Source organism: Corvus cornix, chromosome 1 (assembly GCF_000738735.6).
Source record: "Corvus cornix cornix isolate S_Up_H32 chromosome 1, ASM73873v5, whole genome shotgun sequence".
In the NCBI taxonomy this organism is placed as follows: Eukaryota; Metazoa; Chordata; class Aves; order Passeriformes; family Corvidae; genus Corvus; species Corvus cornix.
In genome coordinates, this window is record NC_046332.1 from 115,334,220 (window position 1) to 115,354,610 (window position 20,391).

General features: G+C 47.0%; 1 protein-coding gene across 12 annotated transcripts in view; it reads left to right on the forward strand.

Annotated features, from left to right (window-relative positions):
* ERG (ETS transcription factor ERG) overlaps positions 1-3,306 on the forward strand; it is a 136,240-nt gene extending 132,934 nt beyond the window's left edge. For 11 of the 12 annotated variants that reach the window (XM_039553390.1, XM_039553429.1, XM_039553384.1 and 8 more), the window contains one exon: positions 815-3,306. In XM_039553390.1, coding sequence (XP_039409324.1) covers positions 815-1,335 — 521 coding nt within the window. In that variant the 3' untranslated portion in view covers positions 1,336-3,306. The remainder of the gene's footprint in view (positions 1-814) is intronic. The other variant, XM_010411236.4, reaches the window with a different exon arrangement.
* Positions 3,307-20,391: the final 17,085 nt, after the last annotated feature.

Here is a 20,391-nt window from a genome sequence, read left to right on the forward strand (position 1 = left end):
AGAAATGCTAAGCTTCTAACATGATTATCAGTGGCAAGGCCCTTGGAAATCTACTTTCACTTGTCTAAAATGGTCAAATTTTGTTGCCCTACCTCACTTTTGCAAAGTTAACAGCAGACTTAGCTATTTTCTTTTTGCAGTGGAATTGGCAGAGAGTGAGAAAAATACAACAGCAACATTTTATGTCTTAATGTAAAATAATCATTTAAACTCATTCGAAGCAGAATGATGACAAGAATGTATTTTATGGACCTTTTCACTGTTCTTGCAATTGTTTTGCCCTCTGGTTGTATGCAGTGCAACAGCAAGCTAATAAGTTTCCGCTCTGCATTTCCCCAAATGCTGCAAAGGGATGATATGGTTTGGCACAGGCCCAGCTTGCTCTAAACTTCTCCATTTTGTGTGGGCTCATTCCATAGCAGAGAACATTTAGTTACAACATAATGCTGTGAGAACAAGCAGAATGTTACGCAAGTGAAAGCTGTTTGTGCTGAACTTTAGAGATTAGTTTCCTAAATGAGCGCTGTATTATTTCCCCATCAATTGTCTGCGCTGAATGACATTAGGTAACAATTAAAGCTCCATGGAATAGCATTCTGCCACTCACATGAGGGAAAGCATGACACATTACAATTATCCCTGCTCTTTAGGGTTTCATGAGACGGTCCTGGGAGGAGGGGGACTGGTTAATAGTAAGAATTAGGAGGCGACATCACAACATTTCCTAATGGGGTCCTTGGGGAGAGCCTGCAGGACTGATGCCTTGACATTATTAATGCCACCCCTGACATTCCCGCTCTGTTCCTCCCCGCAGGGAGTGGGCAGATCCAGCTGTGGCAGTTCCTGCTGGAGCTGCTGTCGGACAGCTCCAACTCCAACTGCATCACCTGGGAGGGCACCAACGGCGAGTTCAAGATGACGGACCCCGACGAGGTGGCGCGGCGCTGGGGTGAGCGCAAGAGCAAGCCCAACATGAACTACGACAAGCTCAGCCGCGCCCTGCGCTACTACTACGACAAGAACATCATGACCAAGGTGCACGGCAAGCGCTACGCCTACAAATTCGACTTCCACGGCATCGCCCAGGCCCTGCAGCCTCACCCCCCGGAGTCGTCCATGTACAAATACCCGACAGACCTGCCCTACATGAGCTCGTACCACGCGCACCCGCAGAAGATGAACTTTGTAGCTCCCCACCCCCCTGCCTTGCCCGTAACATCCTCCAGCTTTTTTGCTGCCCCCAATCCGTACTGGAATTCGCCGACTGGAGGGATCTACCCCAACACCAGGCTGCCAGCTGCTCATATGCCTTCTCATCTTGGCACCTACTACTAAGTGGGGTGGGAAAATACACGCCAGGCGAAGCAAAGACACTTCTCACGGGGATTCGGTCCCTGAGGAATCGCAATGAACTCTGTTGGAGTACTCGAATTAAAAGTGCCTAAAGAGACAAGTGAAGGTTTGGCTGGGAGAAAAAAAAACACCAAAAAACACGTTAAAAATAGATGTCAAAAAGACTCTTTGTAGTAGGGATTTAAAAGGAAATATCCAAGAAGTATTAAGATACTAAAATGTAATGTATATGGGCATCGACTCTGTGGACCAAATAACAATAGACTATTGTAGGTAGAAGCATGAAATGATAAGGAAAACCTATGGAAGCTGGTGGTCTTAAAAAGTTGATAAGCTTGTGTGTAAAGTTTGGTATCATGCTAGTGCAAAACTGGGACTATACTACAGCAATATAAGGATAAGTCTATAGTGACCTAACATACAGTATATGGATCATTACAAAAGAGAGGGAGAAGGGAAAAAAAGAAAGGAATAAAAAGCCTATCTGTATTTAAAAAATAGAAACATATCAACGGAAGAGACTGGCTAGTGTGGAAGCTGGTTTGGAATAGAACTGCAGCGGTGTAGGTAAAATGAAATGAGATCCGTTCATCAGAGTGAATCAGCTGCTCAAACTGTGAAGACAACCCAAACTTTCAGATTCCTTGGCAGTTTTACAGGAACCCTGAGCCAAACGTGGGAAATGAGAATGTGCTGGAGGGCAAGTGTATGATTGTAGATCAGTGGCCTGCACCTGACAGAGGAGGCAGGAAGGAGAAAGAGGAGGATGAAGGTGGTGAGAAGGGGAGGAAAGAAACTTCTTGACCAGTAGAGACTGAAAAGACTGAAAACTTTGTAGTGTTGGGACTATGAAGAAACACTTGTTCGGACTTGTGAAACATATTGCTCAGTATTATACCATTCCCAGTATTTCAGGAGGAACAGACTTGATTCAGTAGTAATAAAAAGTGGTAAAAAGGGAAAAGCAGAAGAAGCGAGAAATCAGAATATGCATCTCTTTTTTTTTTTTTTAGGGAAGAAAAAAAGAAAAGCAAAACTGGAATTGTGTTTGATATTTAAAAGTTACCAGTTAGAACCTCATCATTACTAAGGGAGTTTGTTTTCTATTGGTTAGAGCAAGAGACAACCCTTGACTGCCAAAATCAGAAATCACCTGAGTATTTTTGTTAGGCGGGCGCCAGTTTTTCTTATCGAGTCGCGAACGCTGTGCGTTTGTCAGAATGAAGTATACAAGTTCAGTGTTATTTTTTTTTTCCTTTTTATATAATTATTATATAACTTATGCATTTATACACTACGAGTTGATCTCGGCCAACCAAAGACACACACACACACACACAAAAAAAGGGACAATCCAAAAAACTATCGTGGCCTTGAATTTTAACTCTGTATGCTTAATGTTTACATTATGAACATATTAGTCCTTAGATTGCAGAATGTATGTAATAAAATAAGCTTGGCCTAGCATGGCAATTCAGATTGACACTGTGGTTTGCATTTGTATTTGCATTTCCTGTGTGGGACACCCATGTCAGATCTGCTACTCTCCAGGTTAAAATAGGCCAGGATTTTTGGGTTGTGAAAATGCAGGAGCAAACAGCCTAAGTTTGAAGTGCACAGGTGCTGTGTATCTTCTTTATTAGTTCTGCTAAAACACATCCAGCCCTTCTTTAACAGTGCCTTGCCATTCCTGTGCTGAGCTTCTCCCCAGTTAATCCCAATTAATTCATCGACAGCTCCATGCCCAAGACTGGAAATGAAGCCTAAGGGAGGCCTCTAAGGAAGAGTATTGATACTCAGAAATTATCTTTTGTTGCCATCACGTTATGCTGCAAAATCTCAGCCTGAGATGTATCTTCCTCCTGAATCGTGTTGAATTACCATGCCCCCTTGCCCTTAATACATTCAGTATCATTATTAGTAAATAAAGTGAATAATGAATAATTTCCATTATTCCCTGCTTTGGAATGGAGTGTATGGCAGCTTGTTCATTTGTCATGGCAGTCCATCCTGGCTGTTTACAAAGGGCAGGAGTTTTTATTTTTCTCTTCTAGCTTCAGAGGCTTCCCACTCTGTACCCTGGGCTCCAGAACTGGCATCACTCCATTCTTTCCCAACACCATCTGAAGAAATGGTCTGGAAAATCAGCCCTGACATTTATGAGCGGCTCTCCACAGTGTTTGCTGCAGGAATCCCAGACAGCTCAGCCCTCTGTATCCCTCCTTTTTGCTGTTCTTTTGTCTCTTTTTTCCCAGACAAAAGGGGTGTGGTTTTAGGTTTTATAGGAAATGTTCTGCATATCCGTTTTTTGGAGAGCAATGGGAGCCAACTCACCAGGCCCCTGTGTTAGGGGTGTCTGGGTGGCAGTTTATAAGCACAGGATTGTGTTACCAGTATGTGAGACCTGAGCAGGGAAATAAGCACTGTAAGTCTGTATTTCAAAAAAGAAGAAAAGAACTCATGGAAAAGGTTAGTCACTGTTCTAGAAAGTTATGGAGTTACGGCAGGCACACCTACGTGTGACTATAATGATTTGCCTTTCAGTGGAAATAAATCTACAGATCCCCACTATCTGCTTCATGTGTGCTTCCAACCCAAAATGGTAAGTGCATTTTTGAACCTGCTTTTAATTAAACCCTAAAAATCCAGATTTAAATACGGTCTTTGTTTAGATTGGCAAGGACGTGCCTGGAGGCCTCCAAAGCATCCCCAGTGCTCGTGGGGCTGCCTGCAGGATTTCCAGATTGTGCTGCCTGGCTGCTGTCCTGTGCAATGGGAGCAACATCCTGGCATTGGGGTCCTCATCCTGGCACAGGGATGGAGCCACAGCAGATGGCCTGATGGAGTCCCCTCGTGTGAAGAGAAAATCCTCGAGCTGGCCACAGGAGGCTCACTGGTGAGCCATGGTCACCCACTGTAGAGCTACACCTTCCTTCACTGCCTTCCAGGAGCCTTGGAAAACACGGATTTTGCAAGAAGGTAGTGAAGGATGGAGGGACCCTACTACTGCTGCACTGGGATTATTTGTAGGGTCTCCCTGTGACCATGACAAGGGATGAGCCCAGATCAGCCAGAGCTGAGGAACTCCGTGTCCAAACAATGAGAGATGTTCATAAAGAGGCACGGACAAACCCCAAGACCTTGGCTGGACCTTCTGTTTGCCATTTAGCACCTGGACAACACGGTCCTGATGAGCCCACATTTGCACAAGTCGACAATATTGATAACTTTGGCCCTTTATTTAAGTTAGAGTTTCTTTTAAAGTCAATTGTTGGCCAAGCTGCAGACTTTACCCAATGTTCTGAAGAGTGCATGTTTGGTACCTCACATTCCACAAGCCTTTCTAACTGCCCACAGAAACACTGGGATCATCAGGGATTTAGACTTCTCTTCTGCAAATTTTTCTATCTCAGACTGTTTCTTGCCCCAGATAAGATATAATTTTAAAATAAATTTCTAATTACAAATGTATTAAGGGTAAAAAACCCACCCACTTTACCTATATTATAGATTGGTGAGCCCATGATCTCAAGTTTTGGTCGTACCAAAGGAATAGTCTCTGGTGACCTGAATTTCTGGTTAGTCAGAAGGGCACCTCATCCATCCACAAGGTTCAGTTAATTCCTGACTAATTTTACCTCCTGATGCAACACAAATTCCTCATTCCTTCTCTGGGCAGTGGTGGGAGCACTTGGATATCTTCGCAGCAGATCCTGCCTGCATCCTCCCAAGTGTCCTGGCTCTGCTGCTGTCCCTGGGGTGCTGTGACCTCTCCTTGGAGGCACTGGCAGCTGGAAGGACCTCAGAGCATGACCCAGCATGAGCTGTGCTTGAAGAAAGGTAAATGAGGATATTTTGAGTTGGTTAATGAGGATATTGGGCCAACTGGAATGTGGGGAATTGTTTCAAAATTTAATTTCATAGCATCACTGAATGGTTTGGGTTGGAAGGGAAATAAAGGTTTCAACAGGGACACCTTCCACTGTCCCAGGCTGCTCCAAGCCCCAGTGTCCAGCCTGACCTTGGACACTTCCAGGGATCCAGGGGCAGCCCCAGCTGCTCTGGGCACCCTGTGCCAGGGCCTGCCCACCCTGCCAGGGAACAATTTCTTCATAATATTCCATCTAGCCCTGCCCTCTGGCAGTTTGAAGCCGTTCCTCCTTGTCCTGGCACTCCAGGCTCTTGTAAAATGTCCCTCTCCATCTTTCTTGTCGGCTCCCTTCCCAGCATTTTTTGAAAAGGGCACATATTTTCAAGAAAACTAATAAAACACCCAGGGTTCTTAGGCCAGGAATTGCCCTGAGATGTCCTTTTAAATCACTGGAGTGAGGACTTCTCAAAACCAGGCTCAGAAAATTTTGGGGTTGCGTGCCAGAATATTGGTCCACATATATTTTAGAAAAACCTAAGGGCAGAATGATTTTCTGTGCACAGTCCTGGAAGCAGCGAGGAATTCTGCTTGGGAAACCCCATCCATCCCCCTCACTGTAACAGAACTATTTTCTTCTGTACACTCACTGATGTTTCCTTAACCTTCTCCTTTGAAAAGGTCTCCATTCCAGGGTATTTCCATATTTCCACCTAATCCCGTAACACAGAGCCCAACACATCTCATTGTCAAAGAGAGGTTGTTTTTTTTATGTTTTCCTGCCATTTTTGTATTTCGCAGTTCCTTCTGACTGCACTCCCCGTGCATCACCCTCCGGAGTTCCTCGCCTGCCTCAGTGCTTACGGCTTTCCAAATATTTGTGGTTTGTTATCACGCTCCCTTTGACTGGGCGTTTGCCAAGCTTAGACATATTCCACTTCACAAACCTATCCCTCTTCTTCTCAGACAATTGTTAATGGGCCCTGCTTCTTTTTCTTTTGGTTTTTTTCCTTTATTTCCCCCCTGTCCTGTCTAAACCATTCCCATCTAGGACTTTTTTGACTGCCCCTTCATCCCACTGGAGCCTGTTCTTCCCAGTCAAGCAGCTGATGCACTTGTAGTCCCACCTGGCTGAAATGTGAGCAGCTTGAGCAGCTAAAAGATGGATTTTCATGTCCCTTTTTCTTTGGAATTTCCTTCTCATGAGCTGAAGAAGCCTCCTTTTCTCAGGTGTCTCCACCAGCAGACCACTGGGAAGGTTTTTCCAAACTCTTGGGGTGAACTTGCTGCACTTGGTTCCACCAGCTCATTCTGCCCCAAAGAAGTGCCTATACATTTCCAATTTTCTTTGTGCTGGAGGTGTCATTTTTCTCCGCAGAAAACTTCAAATCTGCTCTGCTGAAAATCACAGGATTGCAGGATCATCAAGGCTGGAAGAGACCTTCAAGATCATCCTTTCCCACTGACACCCCAGCACCACCAGCGTCACCCCAAAACCATGTCCCCAAATTCCATATCCAGATGCCAGATTGGATACAGGGTTCTTAAACAGGCACAAGCGCTTGGACTAAATGATTGCTGTGGCACTTTTAGGCTTTCAAGCAGTTCTAAGAGAATGTGAAAGGCCAGTTTTAAGTTTTAGGCACGTCTTTTACTCAATTCTTTCATATATTTTTGCAAAACTCCCAGTTTGTGTCACAAAACAGCCGTGTAGATGCCTTGTCCACCTGACACATGGGCACAGGGCTGCAGCAATAAGAGTGGGCTTCAAAGACCACTTTTCTTTACCCTCATGGAGAAGAGCTGGAGGGCTTGTGAAGCTCTCCAGTATTTCTGCAACCACACTGGGCACTGGAATGGTCAGTTTTAGAAATAATGTCCCTTTTCCCCCGTGGGTTGGGGAGGGCTATGTTCACCTGCATGAGTGTACTCAAAATACAGGGGGGGGGGAAAGGGGAGGAATCAAAATATTCATTTGTTTTATGGTTGAAAAATCCCTTCATGCTGTCTAGTTCCCAGAAATTGGTGTGGTACATCCACACATTTCAGTTTGCTGGGATGGGAATGGCATTCGGATGACCCAGCCGTGAGTCGGATCCCATTGTGCTGGAGAGGGTAAACACAGATCATGACTAACAGATGCTGCTTTGAAGTGCTCCTATCTTTAAATACACAAGGCTAATAAATGCTGGAAAATTCTGTATTTTCTACCAAGACTAGGCTGAACATTTTCCACTCCAGCTCTTTCTTCAAAGAGGGGAGGATGGTATTTTTTTAAATTCTTCCAGCATACGCTGAGGATAAATCCAGGAAATATGTGGAAGGTCCTAGGACATTGTGATGGGCTCATATCCTGGCACAGAGACACAGCTCATAGCCTGGCTCCCCAAGGGACTGGAGTGTCTGAATGGCTGCTGGTTACAAATATGGAAAAATTCCAAGTGCCTCTGCATGGCTGTAAGCAAGCTGTAAACCTCCCACCACAGGTTTCCAAGGAAAAGACAGAAAATCAGGACTCCAGCAAGTGGCCTTGGAGGAGGGTGTGATTCTCAAAACAGGTGTGAAAATTACCTTGGCTGTTCCTGGAAGATTAAAGTGCAGGAGGTGACAGGAGAGGGGACATAGAGCCAAGGATGCAGGGAAATGAGAGAGCTTTTATCAGCAGGACTTGGGAAGGGGAAGGAAAAATACGAGAAATAGGCAAAAATGGAGATGTAAAGAAGAAGAAAAAGAGTTCTGAAGTGCTGTCAGAGGGGTAGCAAAGTGCCATGACACTGACACCTTATTAATAATTTATGGAAGGGGATGGAAGTGGAGTTTAAGACATCCTTGCAGGGGTTCCTTGGTGCTGCTGACCTGATTTGATGATGGTGACACGAGGTCAGCTCTGAGCTGTCGGCAAACAGGGAGCCAACCAGAGCATCAAAACATGGGCTGACAACGAGGGCAGCAACCAAAGAGGTTGACTTAGAGGTTGACTTCAACTTCCCTCGCCCTCAGAAAAAGGGGAATTCCACAGGATGGGGGATGCCAGGGAGTCTCCAATGGCCAGGGAAACCCAAACAGCTCATTTTCCTGTCTAACCAGGGAAAGTGAGATGGATCTGAGGGATGTGGGGAAGGAAATAGCAACTGGCTGTCAGGAGGTTTGCAGAAAGAGAGAAGAAAAGAAGACCATGAGCCCGAGAGAATTTAGAGGTTCAGGAAAACAAAAAGGAGGCTTAAAAAGTAAATAAGGTCAGGTTTAGTTCAAAGACTGAGCCCAAAGGATGAGCTGTAGAGCAGCTGTGATGTGCAATTGGGTAGGAGGAGGCAGGTCAGCTCATCTGGGCTGAAGCAGCAGCCTGAGCCGAGGCGACGCTGGAGCGGGGAAATGTTGTACTTCATTTCTCTTTCTACACTTACCACTTTAATATATTTTCAGCTAACATTTCATTGCAATTTCCACAAACATTTCATGTCACGACTTCATTACAATGCAGGCAGCAGACGGAACAGCTGTAAAATAGCCCTGCCAATGCTGGTAATTTGCACTGGGAATGTAATATCCAGCTCCAGCCGCTGACGAGTGCTGTGCAAAATGAGCTAACCAGCGTTTTTCATTTCTTTAACCACTTACCTCAACAATTAAATGTATTGCAATGCTAAATGGGGAGTAAATAATCAGTCACTGCAGACTGTATAAAAGCATCAGACCATACATCTCTGTTGTTTTGTCACGAGCTGTACAAAGTGCTGGCTTAGCATTCTGCAAACGGCTTTGTTCACTCTTGTTATTTTAATTGTACACCAAAAACCAGCAAAGTTTCATTCATATTCTGTGTGTGTGTGTTTCAACTGCTCTGTGACAAATCCAATATTCTCTCCTTTTCCTACTCAGTGCAGATCACAGAGGAAGGTTTTAGCACAGAAGGTTTTGAGGTGGGAGACCAGTCACTACTTTAATATGTTTGATGTTCCACTGTCACTTCTGAACAGCTCTTGAGCTAAGACTTGGCTGGTGCTCCCAGTTACTGCTGGATTTCTATTTCTCTGCTTTGGACAAAAGCTGAGGTGTTTGGTTTGTGACTCAGTCACCTATTTCTCAAAAATGTCTGGTGGGCTTCACTCAGAATAGAATCATAGAATGGTTTGGGTTGGAAGGACCTGAAAGTTCATCTTGTTCCAACCCTGCCGTGGGCAGGGACACCTTCCACTGTCCCAGGCTGCTCCAAGCCCCAATGTCCAGCCTGGCCTTGGGCACTGCCAGGGATCCAGGGGCAGCCCCAGCTGCTCTGGGCACCCTGTGCCAGGGCCTGCCCACCCTCCCAGGGAACAATTCCTGCCCAATCTCCCATCCAGCCCTGCCCTCTGGCACTGGGAAGCCATTCCCTGGCTCCTGGCCCTCCATGCCTTGGGAATTGTCTCTCTCCAGCTTTCCTGCAGCTCCTTCAGGCCCTGCAAGGCCACACTGAGCTCAGCCCAAAGCTTCTCCTCTCCAGGCTGAACAATCCCAGCTCTCGCAGCCTTTCCTCCCAGCAGAGCTGCTCCATCCCTCTGCTCATCCTGGTGCCTCCTCTGGCCTCTCTCCAGCAGCTCCACGTCCTCCCTGTGCTGGGCCCAGGGCTGGGGCAGCTCTGCAGGTGGGCTCTCACCTGAGTGGGGCAGGGCTATGTTACAGAGAGTCATTGATTTTACTGTGCCCTTTTTTCCCCTATTTTGGCACAGTGTAAAAGCAGAGACATTGGAAGAAGTAAAGCAGCTGTATTTAGTCAGAATACCTGGCAAAACAGTGAAGTGAATGTGAGCTGACTGATGATAAGGTTTCCAAAAGACAGAAAGCAACTTAGGCTCTCAAATCTGATAGACCGATGGGATTTATGTTCCTGAGACATTCCAGAAATCCCTCTCTGGTGCTTTGTCATTTAAGAAAGTCACATTCCTTTGGAAGGGCTTGAAGCTGAGAGCACAGCGCTGGGGTGAGCCTCCCTCCAGCAAAGGCAGCCATGGGGTTGGGGGAAAATGCCACCATAAAAATCATAGAATACACTGAGTTGGAGGGACCCACCATGATCATCCAGTCCAACTCCTGGCCCTGCACAGGACACCCCAGGAATCCCACCCTGTGCCTGAGAGCATTGTCCAAATTCTTCTTGAACTCAGACAGGCTCCTAATGTCCAACCTAAACTTTCCCTGCTGCAGCTTGAGACGCTGTCCTCTCGTCATGTTGATGGGATCAGTCAACTCCTGACTGATCAATCCCTATTGCTCATGGAGCTGTGGCTGTGCAAGGCACCAGGAGGTTTTCTCTCCAGCAAATAAAACACAAAATCTGTTTTAAAAAGCACAGGAGTGGTATGTGAAGGCAGGCTGAGAGCTGGCTGGATGGGAGCCAGCGTGTGTCCAGGTGGCCGAGGAGGCCAGTGGCATCTTGGCCTGGATCAGGAATAGTATGGCCAGCAGGACAGGGCAGAGATTGTCCCTCTGTGCTGGGCACTGCTGGGGCCACACCCTGAGTGCTGTGTCCAGTTTTGGACCTCTCACTTCCAAAAGGACATTGAGGGGCTGGAGCATGTCCAGAGAAGGGAATGGAGCAGGGGAAGGGTCTGGAAAACATTTCACACACGTGTGGAGTGTCCATGCCCCCAGTGCTCCCGGGTAAAGTCTCCCCAGTCATCTCATCATTCCCACACCAGAACTCTGCAGGGTTTCACCAAGTGGTTTTTAAGAGGTGTTTTGGGGGCTATGTTTTGCAGCACAGGTCTTACCCAAACTCTCTCCCCTCACCTCTTTCCTCCTACAGTGTTGTCACCAGTGAGAGCTGGAGGCACAGGATATTTTAGGATGCTCCCTGAAGTTTCTGTTTGAAGGTCTGGGTTGTGCCCTTCTCCCAGGCTGGAGCAAGCTGTGGTGCTGAGCCTGGTGCCCCAGTGATGCCTTTTCCTGGTCTTAAAATCAAGAGTCAGACACGGTTAGAAGGGGAAAAGGGATTTTACCTTGGTGTTTTATTTTAAGGATCCTTAGGTGTACATGTCCAGGTCATGTGCATTGAGATGCACCCCGCTGAGTGTGTGTGTGTCTCCCCCAACATTGGGTATATCATTATAGGTGTTACTAATTAGCAGATCTATCAAAGACTCCCCAAGGAGAGGCTCGAGTGAGCCCCCCTCCCCAAGGAACCTTCCCCTGGATGGTTCTCTCTTGGTTTACAGAATGTGTTCTGGAGAGGACCTTGGGGTCTGGGGCACACTGATCCCTGGCTACGAAGCTTCTAAGATGTTGAGTCTCTCAGCTTGACAAACAAGTCCAAGAATGTAGGCAAAAATCACTAGGAGTACAGAAGTTGTAAAAAGGTGTAACGGGTATAAAAGAAAAGGCAAAAATCTTCATGGCATCACCAGGACAGCTGGTGATGGAGAAGGAGAGGCAGAGCAGCCTGAGAGTGGGACATGAAGGCAGCAAGGGCTGGAAATGCTGCAGTCAGTGCCCTGGGCTGGTTTTATGCTGTTGCTGTAGTCACTGCGGGTACAACACCAAAGATCCTGCCCTTTTGCTGTCCCCTCAGGAGGTCCCTGCGGTGTGGGTGGCAGTGTGCTCACCCCAGGGACTCCCCAGAGCCAGAGCCCAGAGCCAGAGCTCCCTTCCTCGGATGTGTCAGGCCACATTTGCTGCTCAAGGCATATTCCCATTTCTCCCAAAAGATGGCACTAGGATTCACCGAAACTGAGCCACTCGGCCTCTGGATATGTTCCTATTTGTGCGAAATTCCACCAGGTCCCTCCAGGGCAGTGTCCATCCCTCACTTCCATAACCCTCTGGAGCATCCTGCCCTGGGCAGACCCTGCTTGGACTCGAGGTTAGGGGCAACAACAGCAGAGGGAAAATGGAGTTATCACCTGCTTGGAATGTGCAGCAGGAGGGGATGTCTTTTCCTAGGATGAAAACATTCCTCCCCCCCTCCCTCCCTTTACATCCTGTGTTTTATTTCCGAGGCAATGAGAAAAACAAATATGCAATATTGGGATTAATCTTCCTGCATGCTGACATTATCTGCCATAGCAAAATTGGCATCATTAGCGTTTTTACTCAGAAGTTAATTATTTTTTCATTTGAGCAACATAGCCCATAAATTTATCAATAGAGAGTCTGCCTGGTAATTTAGACCACGTTTTAAGGGGATTTTTAAATGCGAATGTTTCTACGTAATGATAATTATAGAAATATTTCCATGATTAAAAGGATAAAACTAATGAAAGTAACTTTTGGTGAGATTATTTTTCCTTGCAATTTCTATAAGCCATTGAAGAAAGCTTTTTATCTGTCAGTGAAGCAATCATTATTTTTTCCTGAAAAACAATCTCCATTCCAAGATAATGGACTTTTTGTATTCATTAACATCTCTAATGGAGCTATCACCTGAAGAGATGGAAGTTTTCTTTTCATTAAAGAAAATGATAGGATCACAGCTCTATAAATGAAAAGAAGTTAAAGTGTGCAGATGGTTTCCAAAGACAGCAGAATTCCATGGCTGAAAGTGCTGTCTCAGTGTATTTAATAACACAGGGAGCACCTTGTCCAAGTAATTCCCCTGCCTGGGCAGCTCAGCAGCATCCAAGGACCACTGAATCCTACAATGGCCTCAAAATCGTGCTCATTAGCAATAGCAACTTCAGCAGTGACACCTTTTGTTCTTTCACTTTGCAAAAGTTGCTGTCTCCTGAGAGATAAGTGCCTGATTCCCACGTGCTTCTGATTTTTTTGAGGGACCAAAGTTTAGCATGCAGCCAGGAAGGTTTTTTTCTCTGTGTGTGCTACCAGCACTAAAGAGTGATTAAAAACACGAGTGTGAGAGGCAGCTGAAGGCTCTTCTGAGCCCTGATGTGAAAAGCCCTCGTGGCAGACCCAGGGAAGGTGATGGTCTTGAAGTGCAGGGGTTCTTCCAAGCACCTGAACTTGGAGGTGCCTGTCCAGCACGTTACTGTCCCTGTCCATTTTCCTATTTTAACAATGATCTGCACATCCCACTCATTGCATTTGCTGTGCTTTGCAGCCCACTTTTGCTGCTCGTGTCTTTGGGGCTGTTGAGTGATGTACAAATTACCATTCACCACTGCAGCACAAGGGCTAATTAAACAGTGAAGTGGTAGCACACACCGGGGGGAGAGGACTGCTCCAGGGTGGATCCACTTGTAGCCCTTCTGGAGGGCTGGATTCACTCATGGATGTTCTGGAGTCACCCATGGCCATTCTGAAGGGCTGGATTCACCTGGGACATTCTGGAGGGATGGATTCATCCATGAATATTCTGGAGGGCAAGATTCATCCATGGCCATTCTGGAGGGATGGATTCACCCAGGATATTCTGGAGGGCTGGATTCACCCATGGCCATTCTGGAGGGCTGGATTCACCTATGGAAATTCTGAAAGGCTGGATTCACCCAGGACATTCTGGAGGGATGGATTCATCCATGAATATTCTGGAGGGCTGGATTAATCCATGGCCATTCTGGAGGGCTGGATTCACCTATGGAAATTCTGAAAGGCTGGATTCACCCAGGACATTCTGGAGGGATGGATTCATCCATGAATATTCTGGAGGGCTGGATTAATCCATGGCCATTCTGGAGGGCTGGATTCACCTATGGAAATTCTGGAGGGCTGGATTCACCCATGGATATTCTGGAGGGCTGGATTCACCTATGGAAATTCTGGAGGGCTGGATTCACCCATGGATATTCTGGAGGGCAGGATTCACCCATGGCCCATCTGGAAGGCTAGATTCACCCCTTCTGGAGGGCAGGATTCACCCATGGCCCTTGCAGAGGGCAGGACTCATCCAAAGCCCTCCTGGAGAGCTGGATTCATCCATAACCCTTCCTTAGGGCAAGGGTTTGCTTCCTTTTATAAACTCAGGAGGCCCCAGACAAAACAAAACCAACCCCAAAAAACCTCCAACGAACAACAACAACAAAATGCTTTCCAAAGCAGCTCCTGACGGTGGAAGGAGCATCTGTTTGGGATGTTTTGGAGCCGAAGGCACAGGGTGCTGTGAGAGGTGCTGGCACTAGATGGAGCGATGGGTTAGCGCGTTCCCTGCTCGCCGGAGATCCTGCTGGAAGCACATTCCAGGGCCGTCCTGGGGTTTGGCAGGATGGAGCATGTTTGTCAGCCTCCTCTCCAGAGGCGCCGGGCTCGGGTCAGGGCTCAGAGAGGCACTCAGCTGCCTTTGCCAGCCCGGTCCCACCCCAGCTCCACTCCTCCGCTGCCATTAACAGCATCGCTGCCCAGAAACTGCAGAAAAAGTGGAGCTAATCACCAAAATTAATCATCCCCAGAGGACAGGAGCCAACCTCCAGCGCCAAAACAGGCCCTGGGCAGAGTCTGGCTCGGCTGTGGGGGCTGTTTTTCTGGCGGTCTCTAGGTCCAGCTCGTACCGCCACCAGCCATGGGAGCAGAATTCCACATCTGTCGCCATCCCAGGGCATTGGAGCTCCTTCTGCCAAGTGCTGAGCTGCCACGGGAGCTGTGGGCGCCTGCCACGCTCGCTGATGTCACCGGCAGCCAACGGGACGTGGTGCTCCGAGGATGCCTTGGCACCTCCTGGCAGGAGCTTTTCATGTGGTTTTTTGGGTGTAACTGAAAGCAGCTTTTGGCCCAGGGGGATGGATGCTTTTCGCCTTCGTGCGTGCCCCGCGTTTTGTCATCGCGGTGTGAAATGCGTCTTCTGGGGAGTGGTAATTAGCAGAGGATCTATTTTAGCTTCAGAACTCTTAGGGAATTTTTTAGCATCTATTTTAGATGCTTCTTCAGGAATCTGTATCAAAAATAGTGTGGCCAGCAGGAGCTGGGAAGTGACTGTCCCACCTCGAGGGCTGGGGGATTTCAATTCAAGAAAGACATTGAGGTGTTGGGGTGGGTCCAGAGAAGGACAACGGAGCTGGGGGAGGGTCTAGAGAGTAAATCATGTAGGGAGTGGCTGGGGGAGCTGGGGGGGCTCATCCTGGAGAAAAGGAGGCTCAGAAAAGACCTTTTTGCTTTCTGACAGGAGGGTGCAGCTGGCGGGGGGGGGTCAGGCTCTACTCCCAGGAAACAAGGGACAGGACAAGGAACACCAGGGGAGGCTGAGGTTGGACACCAGGAGGAATTTCTTCCTGGAAAGGGTGGTCAGGCCTTGGAAGTGGCTGCCTGGAGAGGTTTGGAGTGCCCATCCCTGGAGGTGTCCCAGGAAGGGCTGGAGGTGGCACTCAGTGCTCTGGGCTGGGGACAAGGTGGGCATCGGGCACAGCTGGGACTCAATGGGCTGGGAGGGCTTTTCCAGCCTCAGGGATCCTGGGATTCTGTGATAAGCCATAGACTGTGGTTGTTCAAAGCATGACTTTTTCCTCTTCTGAAGAGATGATTTTCTTTTCATCACATGCCAGCAGCAGATTGGGGGTCAGAACAATAATTCCTGGGAAGATTTCCTTCATGCCACCATGGATTAGGCACATGAAATTCTACCAGCCTGTACCACTCCTGACTCCAGTTGGGCCACTTCAGCAGTTTTGGTTACTCTCCCACAACCCCAAGAAATATTCTGAGTGCAACTTAAACCAGTCCTGGTGTTTGATACTTATCTGCTTAGATGCTCTTCAATTATATGCATTAGTGGTCAAAACTGGGGCATCACAGGAGAGCCAAATGTGCCTCCAGTCCAGGCATTGCTTCATAACTCATGAAGAACTCAAAAGAAAGAAAAAATGATGCATTATAGGAACTGAATCCATCATAACTCTCCTGTGGTACCCACAATGTAAACCTGAGCTTACCTTCCCAGAAGAACAAAGTTTCTCTTAGCATATGAAGGAGTTTTCCAAAGCTTGAGCTTTTAAAGCCTATGGAAAAATAAGCATTGAAAAAATACAGGAAAGTAGTAACACTGGGGAGGGAAAGAGGGAGAAGATAGTGATCACAATAAAATGGTTGTGAGTGTGATTTCACCATCAGGAACACTGCAGTAGGAATTTGAGATTTTTTTTATCATCCATCAAGAGGGACAAAGCCCAAACAATTGAGTCAGGAATATCTTTTAGGAACAAACAAGGCAAGCTGAGTTTGCTGTGACTCCTGGATTCAGCTTTGAGGTGAACAGGGCCCCGTTGCTTACTTTGCCTGACCTCCTTCAATAACACCAACCTCACCATTTCAACCAGTTATTCCTGCAAGGAACTAAGGGAACAGGTTCACACTTTTTCATTAATATCCTGAAAAAAAACTACAGGAATTCTGTCACTTTCATCAGTTTTAGCCCAAACGTGTGTTCCTGCCAAAGTTCAGCCACTACTGTGTTTGTTGCTGTTTCACCCACTTATTTGTTTACTGTCTATCACAAATGTTGTGTTCTGCCCTGTAAAAGTGCCCACACGTCAGTCAGGGAATAAGAAACAATCCCACATCCCCGAGGTGACTCACACACCTCGTGGATACTGAATCACCATCGGGATGAGGTGAACATGTGGTGTGCAAAGCAGAGGCTGGAACGCTTTCAGCCAAAACATTCAGAAAACACTGCTACAAATTAGGGAATTCACGAAGAGCAGCAGCTCGTGAGGGACTATTTGTAACCCAAAGGGCCAAGCTAACTGCTTCTGGCTGTCACCCCTATCAGAGACTGTTCATTGTGTGTGCCCCCAAACCCAGAGAAATATAGAAAAGTCAGCTTGGCTTTGTCTAGCTCTAGTCCAGAGACCCTTCTGAGCAGTCCACACTCCAAATCTGGGCACTATTAGGCTAAAATATTATTTGCTTAGTCCTGTGAGCACTAACCATAAGGGAATATTCTGTAATACCCCACAGACCACCAAAAATCCCTTTGTGGTGGCACAGCACAACGTAGGTACTCTGCAGAGGCTCTGGAAACTCCATTCATGAGCGACCTGGCCAAGGCTATGCTGGAAGCGCATGAAATTATGGGAACTGAGTCACAGATCCCAGCACATATTGGATGCTTTTATAGGTTGAAAGTAAATCCTCTTGAAGAGACTTTTTTTTCCCCATATGAAGGAGACTTGGGCTGATTATTTTGTTCAGGGTTGGATCTGTGACGTTTTGTTGTTGCTTGAACTGCGAAGTTCATGTGTTAAAACGCTGTTCCAGAGCTGCAGCTGATTGTGTGCAGGTTAATAGACGAGCCTTTGTCAAGGATATTGTGCAAACACATTTCCACAAGACATTATTGTCTGGACACATGAGCAAATATTTGCCTAAAAAGTCTAATTAACCATTGTTCAAGAACTGCCACCTGCCCCTGGGTTTTCTGGCACTCTCCTGGAAGGGCCTGCGTTGTACAGCAGTGCCTTCAGCCAACATTTCCATGGGAGCCAACTCCCGACCAATAATTAAGTAAACATTCAGCTTGCTGCCTATTTTTTTTAAATTTCTTTTAATAATAAAGGAAGTGTTACAAAGAAAAGGAGTAAAGGCAACCAGTCTTGCTTTAACAGCACTACAGGGAAAGGATATATGTGGCCATGGGCTGACAGAATCCCAGAATCCCAGAATCACTGAGGCTGGAAAAGACCTCCAAGGTCATCAAGTTCAACCTGTGACCCATCCCCACCTTGTCCCCCAGCCCAGAGCACTGAGTGCCACGTCCAGGCCTTCCTTGGGCACCTCCAGGGATGGGGACACAAGGGACATGCTGGGGTGGTCATGGATGAGACCATCAGCAGCACAAAGGACGAGCCCATCTGTGTTGTAAAGTTCCTTTTGTCGGCTGAAGCCACGAGAAGTGATGACAGTCACGATGCCAGGGGATGGATGGACAAAAGAGGATTGTGCAGCTGTCCTGGAAAATGTGGCCTGTGACATGCCAGGAGGTTGGAGCTGGAGCCCTTTTGAGCAATGTCCTTTTGCATCTCCAGTAAAGCTGCCCCAAACTGCAAATAAATGACTTCAGAGACAAACACTCACCCACCTGCCTTAATCTTGAAGATATATTTATACAAAGATTTATTTTGGAAAGCTACCCTCACATTCAAAGTGGAAAACCAAATATTTTTGTTTGAGAATCTTGAAGTTAAATATTTTGTTGGTTAACATTTTGTCTTCTCAGCCCTTTCTGGTTGAAGTAGTTCAACAATTTTGATAGAATTCAACAAAATATTTGGTCAATTAAAATTGGTATTTTTCTTAGTTATACCCTTTTGTTGGAAATTGTTTCAGGCACTTCCACTCATGGAAAGTATGACTGTCCAAAGTGGATTTTTTTTTCAATATTTATATCACCTTTATTTCAAATTCCTTCTCCCAAAAATAAGTGATGTTACTGCCAGGCTAAGCTGTGCCATGGGTTTTGTGGAGGCAGTTACTGGCTAGAAATATGTGATTGTACTAGATGTACAATCTTGGTTTGCTCATAAAACATTTTGTTGCCAGTTAATCGAAATTATTATTACTTTTCACATCTCTCAGATTTCCCAGCTGATCAGCTCCCCCAACTCTGGCTGCTGCAATTCTGTTCCCCTCGGAGCTCTGCAGATGAGTTTCTTTGCCCACTCCTTAGTTTTTTCCTCTCATGCTCCCATTACCAACTGAAATGGTCCTGTTTTTTTCAGGACTTCACCAGAATCGCCCTAATCCTGACCTGTACATTCCCACTTGTCCTTGTCTCGTTGCAGAAAATAAGGCCCATGAAATCTCTTCCCTGTTAAGAGCTGGCTGAACCACAGAAATAGAATTCTAGAATGATAAGGAAGGGAATGGAAGGGATCTTAGAGATCACCCAGTCCCAACCTCCCCTGCTATGGGCAGGGACACCTCCCACTAGATCAGGTTGCTCAAGGCCTTATCCAGCCTGGCCTTGGACACTTCCAGGGTCGTATAAGTGGCTTAAATTCACCCCACACTCTTCTGCATTGTCATTGTGACCCCCCAAGCTATCACAGCTCTTCGGAGACATAATCCATGCATGGTATTCTGTACATGAGGATTTGTGGCACCTCCATCCTTGCTCAGAAAATACGATTGGCAGGTGAGGAAGAGCCCAACCTATCTGAGGATGACAGGAGTAGAGTGGAGATACCTCTGCTTGCCTGCGACACACACACTGACCTGAGGCCCTTCCCTGCTGTCACTTCCCCCTTTGATCTGCCACTGCACTTGTGTTATGGCAACCACCAGCTCTGTTGACAAGAGGGGTGAAATAATGTCACCAAAACTGCCCCAAAATAGCCTCCTCTCCATCACTCAAGACGCCCTTCCCCAACACCAGCTGTCAACTGCCCGCAGCAGGAAATGCTTCCCTCCGGTGTGTTTTCCTCCTCAGGGACTGCGAGCTCCCAAACATGCCATTGTGCAGAGCAGGGATTCAATACACAAAAGGCTAAAAACTGCACAGCATCCTGTCCTTGCTGTTCCTAAAGCAGAGTCCTTCTCTCACTCTGCGAGGTGCTGAGGGCCCCACAAGAGCTGCGCAGGTGCCTGGGCCAGCAGCGCCGTTGTCACAGCAGAGTCACATCCCTAAGGATGAGTCCTGCACCAGAGGTGGAAAACAGAGCAACTTAGAGAGCTGAAATGTCCCTCCCTGCCCAGAAAGAGAGGGAAATGGGATGTTGAATGATTTCCTTACACAAGCACTGCACGGTCTGCTGAGCTGAAGGAAGAGAGATGCTGATGATTTATGGTGATTCCTCCCAGCAGACAGGCTCGCCAACCTTCCAAAAAACACAATGCCACTGTCCTTTACTGTGCAGGCTTTACTGGCATCCTGCTCTAGGTTTGGTGTGGCAAAGGCCTTGGAAATGACTCTGTGTCCAGCCCTTTTGGAGAAGGGGGCAGAGGTGGTGGGCTGCAACAAATTGCCGTGGAGTCATCGGGAGCGCGAATGGCGTAAATGCCAGGAAATATCCTCCTGCTGCTTATATTTAGTTACTGATAAGGCTGCACGGACCCAGAGCGTGCTGTGCCCTCTCCTGTGTCTTTCCTGCCCACTGAGGAGCCAGGGGAGGCTTGTGCAAAGGTTTCACTGATGAAAGAGGAAATAATTTCTTGCTGCATGCCAAGGTTATAATCGGGGGGGATTTGCGCAACTGGGAAGAACCTAGACTTTTCTTCATCTCTCCTGAGGAAATTGAGAAGCTCCATTGCCAAATATCTGTTGGGAGAATCAAGAGGAAGCAGAGGTGTTTATCCTCTGGAGGAAGTGGGAGGGC